Source organism: Camelina sativa, chromosome 14 (genome assembly GCF_030686135.1).
Source record: "Camelina sativa cultivar CO46 ecotype springtype chromosome 14, ASM3068613v1".
Classification (NCBI taxonomy): domain Eukaryota; kingdom Viridiplantae; phylum Streptophyta; class Magnoliopsida; order Brassicales; family Brassicaceae; genus Camelina; species Camelina sativa.
In genome coordinates, this window is record NC_141893.1 from 30,490,473 (window position 1) to 30,501,339 (window position 10,867).

The 10,867-nt window shown below is 38.2% G+C and overlaps 1 protein-coding gene across 1 annotated transcript; it reads left to right on the forward strand.

Moving 5' to 3' along the window:
* Positions 1 to 277: 277 nt before the first annotated feature.
* LOC104742625 (uncharacterized) lies at positions 278 to 1,483 on the forward strand. Its single transcript, XM_087485440.1, has 3 exons — positions 278 to 482; positions 631 to 715; positions 841 to 1,483. The coding sequence occupies exons 1-3, from the start codon at positions 471 to 473 to the stop codon at positions 1,251 to 1,253; spliced, it is 510 nt and encodes a 169-aa protein (XP_087341566.1). The 5' UTR covers positions 278 to 470; the 3' UTR covers positions 1,254 to 1,483.
* The last annotated feature ends 9,384 nt before the right edge of the window (positions 1,484 to 10,867 follow it).

Sequence of the window (10,867 nt, forward strand, 5' to 3'; positions counted from 1 at the left end):
TCCAAATCAAGTCATATCCAACATCTTAAATGGAATTGGAAACATCAAATTCAGAAGGTCCTTTTACAACCATTTCATCTATGTCGGCTCACTATTTCGCACCACAGAAGAATGATCAATCAAATTATTAGAGAAATTTGGACCACTTCAAGCACTTGAACTCTGGTCGTGTACGTGCACTGAATAATGTGAGCCCATTTTGGTAATTCTCAGTCGTGTACGTACGCGATGTCGGTGTCACTTTTAGAAACTTCGAAATTATGTTGATAAACCGTGTATCATACACGTCACCTTTAGATACAAAATTAGATAATTTTGATATAACTTTATTTATTTATTTCTTTATTTTTTGAGTCTCTCTTTATATCACTTTCTATATATAGTGAATCATGCAACAAAATACACATTAAAAAAAAAAACCTTGTGTTCTTGTACTTGTAAGGTTAGGTGACTCAAGACTCCCCAAAGCTATGGCGGACAAGGTACATTTCTGGATCTGAATATTCGAATTACTTCTTATAATCAGATCTTATTCTCTTTAGTAACTGTTAATTACCCTATAATACTTTTTATAGCTGATACGGTTACTAATTAAAGTAATAATGATCAAATTATATGATTTACGAACAGATGGTGGTGATGATGAAGTTAAAAGTGGATCTAAACTGTCCCAAATGCTACAAAAAGGCTAAGAAAGCTATCCGCAAATTCCCTCGTGAGTTTCTTCTCTCATTGATTTTATTTTCTGCTCAATTTAAATCACTGAGGGTTGACAAAAGTCTTGAATCTTGATAAATGGATACGGTTTTTGTGGTGTGTGTTGTTTTGCCATAAATATAGAAATAACAGACGAAATGTTTGATGAGAAGTCGAACACGATCCTCATCAAAGTGGTTTGTTACGATCCTGAGAGGCTAATGAACAAACTCTGCTCCAAAGGAGACGGTTCTATCAAGTCCATCGTGATCCTTGAGCCACCCAAACCGCCTCAACCCCAGCCTCAGCCCCCTCAGAAGCCCAAAGAGGCTCCAGCACCAGCTCCTGTTCAGGCTCCGGCTCCTGCTCCTGTTCAGGCTCTGGCACCGACTCCAGCACCTCAGCCGATGCCACCGGTGTGGCAGCCGTATCATTGTGGGCCGTATTACGAGGCCCAACAGTACCAATGTTACGGAAGGCCCGTTTACGAGAACTGGGGAGGTGGACGACAATGTTGCCACGAATACACGAACGCTCAAGGATGCTCCATCATGTGAAACACCTGAACCAACGCAATCTTCTACTCATATTTAGTATTATTATATACCAGCAAATAAATTAATACAAGAAGTTATTTTAGTTGTCTTCGTCTTACCAGTAATTATATTTTGAGGCATTGTCCTTTTTACGTATGTATTTATATATATATATATATACGCTATAGGGTTTTGTTACATGTGTATATCTCGTTTTTGGTTATAGTATGATACAACTTCTATTTGCTCAATTCTTTTCTTGCTAGCTAGGAATACAAATAGTATAAATTTTTGCATTAAGATATAGTTTTGGTTACAGAGAAATAGCATTGTAATTAGCACAAAAGATGGAAACCTAGTCCATGTGTTTGTCACTATGTTGCCTAATAATTGTCGATTTTTTCTCTATCTATAACATGAACGTAAGCGTTCGTTGTAATTCCGAAGCACAATTGTATAGTCGTAACTTGTTTACCAATTAAGAAACTTGATCTACTCAAGAGAGGGGCAACCGGAATCATGATGCATCTTTGGGAATGCTAAATTGTAAAGTTGATGCCTTATTGGAAACATAAACTCTAAAAACCTTAAAAACTTAAAAACTTAAATACTTAATAACAATAATAATAATAATACAAAAAGTGGATTTATTTGTTGTTGTTATTAACGTTTTTAACTTGGGCATAATTTTAACCATATAAATTATAATAGATAAAAATTTTATTATAAATATGATAATTCCATATATATGAAGAACTATATATTCTTTAAAAGATTACATCGATCTGGGCCATAACAGCAAGTGTCGAGCCATTACAGATTGTAATGACAAATATTGAGCCAATAAGGGCCGTAACAACAAATATCGAGCCAATATTGGTTGTAACGGGACTTTGGGACCGATTCTGATTTGTTACGACATTATCAAGAAGATATTTGACTCAATCTCGTGAAAAAAATATTCAGAACGATTTTATCTCATGAAGAGGTGGTTATTAGGGTCTAAATCCCATGAAGATTAGGGTTTAAGAGATTTTTCTATAAAAAGAGAGCCACTTCTACACAATACGGCCGAAATCGAGAGCAAAGCAAGAGATCTAAAGCACAAGACACACAATTCAATTCCAGAACACGGCTAGGATTCATTGATTCGTTGTGCGTTGAATTTTTGTATTTGAGCTCGATACCTTGATTAATAAAAACGACTATTCAACATCTATTTCCTGTTTTTTTAGTCTCTAAACGAATCAATTACTTTTCCCCAAACACTAATGTTTCATCATTTTAATATGATAGTCGCTGCTAACCAATTGAGGAAGCAGGCGCTAGCAAAATTTATGTGAGAAATCACTAGATGAAAAAACTTGATAACAGAAACACTCGATAACAAGAATCTTATGGTGAGACACTTGGTGCAAAAATCTTCAAGATTTTCTCTACTAAAACTGAGAACGCATGTCATGAACATGGGCTATAAATTATATTGCAAGATAATAAATCATGTCACTCGATGTGAATCTTGTCATGATACAAGATAAACATGTCTTACAACGCATGACATGGTCCTGAAGTTGTTCATTGTATATAGTAGTGAGGCCATTGATACACGAATACATGAACGATAGGCTCGCTACAAAAATTGGATAATCACCTAAAGGCAAAAAAAGATATATTGGTGTTGTTACTGGTTATACAACACAAGAAAGATGATCAAGAAGCAATGAGTAAACCTGATACAACCAAGAGTACATACATAGATTCAGTGAACGTTGTAGTGAACAAGTCTGATACAAACTCATGTTCAGACACATAAGCACTGAACAAGCTGGAGCATGTGTAACCAGCTACAGACACAGGCGCAATGATTCCTCAGATAGAGCATCAGAGAATCTACCACAGCCGAGACAACTCAATGTGAAGACACATGGAATGAAGTGACATGCTGAACCTTGGATTCTTAGTGTGAAGATCCAAGAAGTGAGAACTCAGCCAAGATATCCATAATCAGCTGAGGAACCTGAAAGCGCATCAGAACAGAAAGAAATGAGCAACTATAACAGAGCAAAGTTATCTAGCAGTTGAGTGAACCTGAGGTACAACAGAGCTGGAAACAGAGCAGACAATGTTTAGAGGTCGTGTAGCACAACAGAGAAGAAAACAAAGTAGACAATGTGTAGTGGCTGTATAATGCAACATAGCGGAAAAGCTTCAAGTTGCAGCAACTAGTGGAGCGGTTGTGTCAGAGGAAAGGCATGCGTGTGTTAGGTGCAACAGTACAAAGACATGGGTCAAGTTGACAAAAAGAGAACAAGCTTTTACCCAAAAGACAAGAGGAAGAAGCTTGTGGAACATAGGATTTGTAGAAATCTCTAAGAGGTATAAAAGGAAGAGGTGGTGATAAGAAGAAGGACACGCACCTTAGACCTAAATTGAGAGAAGCACACATGTTGTGTGTGGTGTTGTCCCACCAACAAGGTAGAGAATCTGTTGGTGGTTTTTGTAGAGGTTCACACTCATCGGAAAAGACAAAGAGTGGTGGTTCCTTTAGTTCATGTAGATAAGAGTGGTAGGCACAAGTGTGTGCTAGATACCATTAGAAAATGTGACTTTTGCGTTCTTGTTCTAGTGAATGATTCTGGAATCCCGTTAACAAATCTCTTGTGTCATCTCTTCACTATCCTTTTATCTCTCTATAAAGCATCGCAAATACATATCTGTCATACAAGTCTGTAGATCTAGCACGCATCTCATTATTTCAATTGGTATCAGAGCAGGAAACCGACTTGAGATTACACTGTCTCTAACAAGTTAGATCTTGAGATGTGTCTAGATGAGGAAGAAGAGCTATGAACTTATTTGGAGAAAATCAAGTGATGGGTTCTTTCCAGGTTGGTGAAAATGAAGAACAAAGAGAATGAGATAAAGATGACAATGGTGGATCTGTTTTCAAACTCACCGGAATATGTTTGTATAGTTCATCGGGATTTTCAGTGTCGTCTTCAAGATGTCTTGGTTCTGATGTCATGAGAAATTGAAGTCGAAGAAAGGAGAAAGGTCTTCTCACATGGTATTTTGTGTTATTGGTCGGCCTTCATCTAAATTCGTAAATCAGGCCCAATAAAAGCCCACTAGGAGTTGTTTTAAGGTGTTGAACATGTGAAGGTTTTTACCACGTGTGGATCTGCTTTTGCCATGAAATTAATAAAGGACTTGTTGATGCTCAGAGATTCTCCGTGGTCTCTGCATTGACACAAGAAGCTGAATCTACAGAGAGTTGGAGGCTAAGAAGATGTAACCGGATGCTCATAGTTGATAACCCAGATCTGGACTGAGTCCTTGTTATGTGTCTCTAACAGTAAAGAGAGAGACGAAGTGGTGTGGTTTATATCTGATTTTGAGTAAGAGAAGAAGATGTTCATCTCTCCGCCGCTGAGGATTCATTGGTTGTTTGATTGGTTCTTTGCAATCACTAATACTGAAGGTTCTCGCTGATGCCTCTTGAGAAAGATGAAGAATTGATCTTGTGTGGTCTTATGTTATGTTGGGTTTCGGGTAACTGTGCAAAGGCCTAGTGTGCTATTATATCTAAGCCCATTACAGAAAATGGAGAAGATAGGTCAAAGCTGCAGGTGACTGTGGAGTTCGACGTCAACCACTTGTTTGGGTTCAGTTTGAGCCTTTATGTATTCTTGAAGAAGCATGTGGAGTGTTGCGATCTGATGGAGATAGAAACAATATGGTGAACAAGTGATCAGGGTGGGGCTGAAGTGCATGAGTTGTGTTGTAGAGGTTTGTCTCAGCCTATCAAAGATGCTCCTAGCTAAAGAAGAAGACTTGAGGTCATATTGATTGGTTGAGATCACAAGAAAGGGAAGTATCATCAAAGGATAATCATTTGGATTATGGGTCTTATGAATGTTGCTGGCTTTTGAGAAGAGATCAAATGAAAGATTTTTCAGATACTGAAATCTGCAGTCGTGTTATAATTTCATACATCAAGGAAATTGTTGTATCTCTGGTATGTGTTCTTCTTCTACATTTTACTTTGACTCCAGATCTTGGTTTCTAGTGCTGGCAGATGTTTTGAAAAATTGGAAATGAGATCTTCTGAAGGACATAAAGATCTCTTTCTGATTTTCTGTGATATTATTGGAATCTGCTTTTTAAGTTGGTTGTTTGCAGAGTTATCTTCTGGATATGTTTTGGGGATTTGGTCATAACTTCCAAACCGTAACCCCAAACCATGATCTGCTTTCACATGTGGCTTTGTATCTCTGATGTTGATCTTGTCACCAAGTTGCAAAAGTTTCTGGGTTAAGTTGCTGCTTCGTTTGTGTCGTGGATCAAGAAATAGTGAAGAAGTTTTTATGATAGATATATCAAGGTCTTTGAAGTCTGCAAACAGATGAGTCTATGTTGATTGTGTGTTTCCTATGGAACAGTTCTTGGTTGAAACACATAATCAACATGGGGGAGAAAAACAAACTCATAATGTTAAAAGAAGAAGATATGAAGAAGTTATGAGTTTGATAGAGTTGCAGGCTCATGAAGCTGGGTTCTTGTCTGAGTTTGCCTCTGTGTTTGACTTCACTGTATACCTCAGATTTGTGCATTGAAAGATGTTCTAGAATCTTGAAAGCAAGATCTTTCCAATGATTTAAAGGTTCCTCTGTAAACCCAAATTGTGATCCGCTCTCTCTTGTGGCTTCATATTGCTATGCTTGATCATCCCACAACATTTTGGAATTTTCTGGGCTGTTTTTTTTTATTTCGTTTATGCTCTGCATCAAGGCAGGAGAAGAAGCTCAATTCAAGACCTCATGTTTGGAAAAAGAGATAGAAGTTCTTAATGTTTCCTAGGTCAGGAAATCACAATCAACTAGGTATCAAGACTCAACTGTGAGTAAAAGAAAGTTGATTGTGTAGAAGTGTGGAATGAAGACTTATCTGAAGTTGTGGTGATGAAAGTGAAATTTTCTTTGTGATGCAAAATGATTGTAAAGAAATTAATCTCTGCTGGGAGTTAGTGTCGCGAGAGAAGTGTCTTTTGTGGAGATGTGAACCCGAAAATATTTTGTTTGTCGAAAATATTGGTGGTTCTTGGAGGTTTTAGTGAGGAAATGTCCTTGAAGCTCCTAACAGCTGTTAATGGTTTTGCTCTCAGTTGTGCCCTGGATTGGTTCACACTGTTAAGTTGGTTATTGCAGAATATTCAAGAAGACCTCTGGATGTTGGAAGAGAAGAATAAGAGCGCTGGATTATTAAATTTCAAGAGAAGGATTCACTTTCACTAGTAGTATAAGATGGTCGGGATCAATCTGAGGTAGAATACTCAGAGTTATGTAACTCCGATTCAGTTCTGCAAGGTTAGCTTAAGTGACATCTGCAAGGAGATGTTGGTCGGGATCAATTTGAGGTAGAATACTCAGGTTTGAGTAACACCGTTTAAGTTGTAACCTAGGAAGCTGAAGTGTCTTGTCAGTGAAAGTTGGGACATCGCTTTTGAAATTCAAGAAGTTGTTGCTGCTCTAGGTTTTAAAAATATGAGGATTTTATATGAGGTCCTTCTTATGTGTGTTTGAAGAAAGACGTTCCAAATACTGAAACAACAACTGCTACAGAAGCTGCAATCATCTGTCTTATTCACTGATTCACAGTTGGGCTCAAAAGATGTTGTTCAAAGGTTGCCTCAAGGTATGTTCATTTGGATTTATCTCAACGTTGCTCTTAAGCTGAAGTATAGTTTTCTGGTTAAAGTCGGTGTGCACACCTAGTTGATATTATGGTCATGATGTCTTGTTCGGTGTTGCAAGCAACTGTTGTGTGCGTGTGGTTTTGTACCCAATCTCTGGTTTTGTATATTGCTTGAGGTTCAGGAGGAGCTTCAAGAAAAGCATGGGTGGGATCTGTATTGCAACTGGTTGATATGGAAGATACCTCAACTTCATGAAGTACAATATATGGATCTTTGATCTGACTTAGTAAAGAAGAGCGTCTTGAAGCCTATATTTGCAAGGATGAAAAACAGTGTTCGATTAATACTACTTGAACAAGCTAGTCTGCAGAAGCAAACACGGAAGTTGAGGCTATTCAGTCAGTGCTACATTTCACAAGATCATCATGGTTCGAGAGAATTGTCTATGTTTCCGCTGCGACTACAAAAGTATTATTTTGATGATCATGTTATTTCTTCTGATCAGTTCTGGTTTCCATTGTTCAAGGCTGCACTTTGAAATGAAGCACAATGCTTGCTAGTGCTAATGAGGCTCTGATCAAGTTAAGATTCATGAGGTTCAAAGAGAAGTTTAAGATGTTCGACAGTTGTGTTCTCAAGGAAGTGTTCTTGGCTCAGTACTGGTTTGTGTTTTTGTCTTCAGAAATTAGTTGTCATGTGCATACGGCAGGCTTTGATCTTGTTCCTATTGGCGACAACAGTACATTTCTGAAGATGGGTTAACTAGTTCTGAGCTACTCTCATCTGTGTCATTGTAACTAAGTAATCATTGTCAATGGTTTGATGGCTGATGTCGTGTTCTGGTTTTATGATTTTGGTATGTGTGAAGTTTCCGCAGTGTTCAGGCAAGTCTGAGTAGACTCTTGACATCAAAGCAAGAGGAGGATCAATATTTGCTTAATGAGTTCCTTATTGGACTATGCTCTTGATATGTTACTTTTTACCTTAGTTATGCACTCAAGCAGGATGAGTTAGTGCCATTGATTGCTTGAGTATCAAACTGCGCTAAAAAGGGAGAGTTCTTGTACTGACTCCCATTTGCTAGTTGTTGGGGCTGCTATGCTTGTGTCATTTCTGCTGTCACAACTTGAAGGTGTTTCATAAATGCAGAAGATGACATTACATTCAAAATCCAAGGTTTGATGATGATGAGTTTGTTTCATTGTATGAAGTGGAATATCAAACTGAGCTTTAAAGGGAGACTCTCTGATTTACTCCCATATGCTAGTTGTTGTTGTTGCTATGCTATGTCGTGGTTGCAGGCAACACTTGGAGGCGTTTGATATTCACTGAAGATGTGATCAGGTAAAAATCAGGAACTTGATGGGTTATGATTAAGGGAGAGCTAGAGTCCTTCAACTCAGTCAACAAGGGAGAGATTGATTGGTGTATTGACCGAGATTGAAGTTGTTTTAAACAGATGTGCCATTAGAAACAAGAACATGATATGTAGAGGTTGCAGATCATCAACGTTTGTCAGTCCTACAACTCAGTCAACAAGGGAGAGATTGAAGATACATTGTGTTGACAAAATTGTAAGACTGACAACAAGGCGTAAAGGAGCAACCTTTGAAACAGAAGAGAGAAGATCAAAATGACAGAATCCTCTCAAGGTAATGAAGATGCCAAAGTCTCAGTTACAACATGAAAGCTTGAAGATCATTAAGTGCAAGAATGGAGAAAGCTTAAGTTCTATAACTCAGTAACAAAGGGAGAGATTGAAGATATATTGGTGTTGTTACTGGTTATACAACACAAGAAAGATGATCAAGAAGCAATGAGTAAACCTGATACAACCAAGAGTACATACATAGATTTAGTGAACGTTGCAGTGAACAAGTCTGATACAAACTCATGTTCAGACACAAAAGCACTGAACAAGCTGGAGCATGTGTAACCAGCTACAGACACATGCACAATGATTCCTCAGATAGAGTATCAGAGAATCTACCACAGCCAAGACAACTCAATGTGAAGACACATGGAATGAAAAAACATGCTGAACCTTGGAGTCTTAGTGTGAAGATCCAAGAAGTGAGAACTCAGCCAAGATATCCATAATCAGCTGAGGAACCTGAAAGCGCATCAGAGCAGAAAGAAATGAGCAACTATAATAGAGCAAAGTTATCTAGCAGTTGAGTGAACCTGAAGTACAACGGAGCTGGAAACAGAGCAGACAATGTTTAGAGGTTGTGTAGCACAACATAGAAGAAAACAGAGCAGACAATGTGTAGTGGTTGTGTAGTGAAACAGAGCGGAAAAGCTTCAAGTTGCAGCAACTAGTGGAGCGGTTGTGTCAGAGGAAAGGCATGCGTGTGTTAGGTGCAACAGTACAAAGACATGGGTCAAGTTGACAAAAAGAGAACAAGCTTTTACCCAGAAGACAAGAGGAAGAAGCCTGTGGAACCTAGGGTTTGTAGAAATCTTTAAGAGGTATAAAAGGAAGAGGTGGTGATAAGAAGAAGGACACGCACCTTAGACCTAAATTGAGAGAAGCACACATGTTGTGTGTGGTGTTGTCCCACCAACAAGATAGAGAATCTGTTGGTGGTTTTTGTAGAGGTTCACACTCGTCGGAAAAGACAAAGAGGGGTGGTTCCTTTAGTTCATGTAGATAAGAGTGGTAGGCACAAGTGTGTGCTAGATACCATTGGCAAATGTGACTTTTGCGTTCTTATTCTAGTGAATATTGTGGACTTGGTCCCGGGGATTTAGGTTATCCGAACCCCGTTAACAAATCTCTTGTTTCATCTCTTCACTATCCTTTTATCTCTCTGTAAAGCATCGCACATACATATCTGTCATACAAGTCTATAGATCTAGCACGCATCTCATTATTTCACAAAACACTCGCTGCACTTGCCTACTAGCGAGACGTCGCCATGAAAATTTAACGGATTTGGTGTCCACCGGGTGGTTGGATAAAAAAATATATGAACCTGACAGCAAAACACTTGCTAACAATAAATTCACTGTGAAACGCTTGAAAGTTGAACTCGTTAGAATGACACGATAATTTGGTCACGATCCTAAATCATGTAACGAGCATGGCATCAATAACTTGGCTGTGACAAATTTGTCAATGTACAACCAATTTGAAACCCATCCCCTGAATTGGTTATGGCTGCATTGTCGTTTTACAGCAAATACAAAGTCAGTTTGTAGCCAATTCAATAAAGTGGTAAGGGCCACATTGTCGTTTTAGAGCCAATGCAGAGTCAATGTGTAGCCAATTCAAGAAATTGTTTAGAGCCACATTGTCGTTTTAGAGCCAATGCAGAGTCAATGTGTAGTCAAATCAAGAAATTGGTTAGGGCCACATTGTCGTTTTAGAGCCAATGCAAGGTCAATGTATGGCCAATTCAATAAACTGGATATGGCCAAATATCGATTTAGACTAACACGGAGTCAAACGTGTATCCATTTCAAAGAAATTGGAGCCAATATGAAGTCAATTTGTAGCCAATTCTATAATTTGGTTGCGACATCTTTATTGTTTTAGAGCTGATGTAAAGTCAATTTACCAAATTGTCTAAGGCTAAACCGTCAATGAAGAACCAATGTAGAACCATTGTGTATCCCATTCAGTGAATTGGTTATGGCTACATTTTCATGGCAAAGCCAATAAGGAGCCTTTTTATAGCCGTCTCAAAGAATTGGCTTCAAGAAAAATGTTATTTCAAGTCATTACTGTGTCATTGCAAGACATTACAATTCTCGACACGCCCCTATGGCAAATTGAAGTCTATTTAACATGTTGACAGATACTGCAGTTGTAGGAATTGAGTGTTCATGTACTACAAATCACCTCAAAAAGAAACGTACAACAATGTTCTATTGTCACTAAAAGCAAAAAGCAAAATCACATCATGTGAAGGAATCAACATAGATTGAAAGTAAT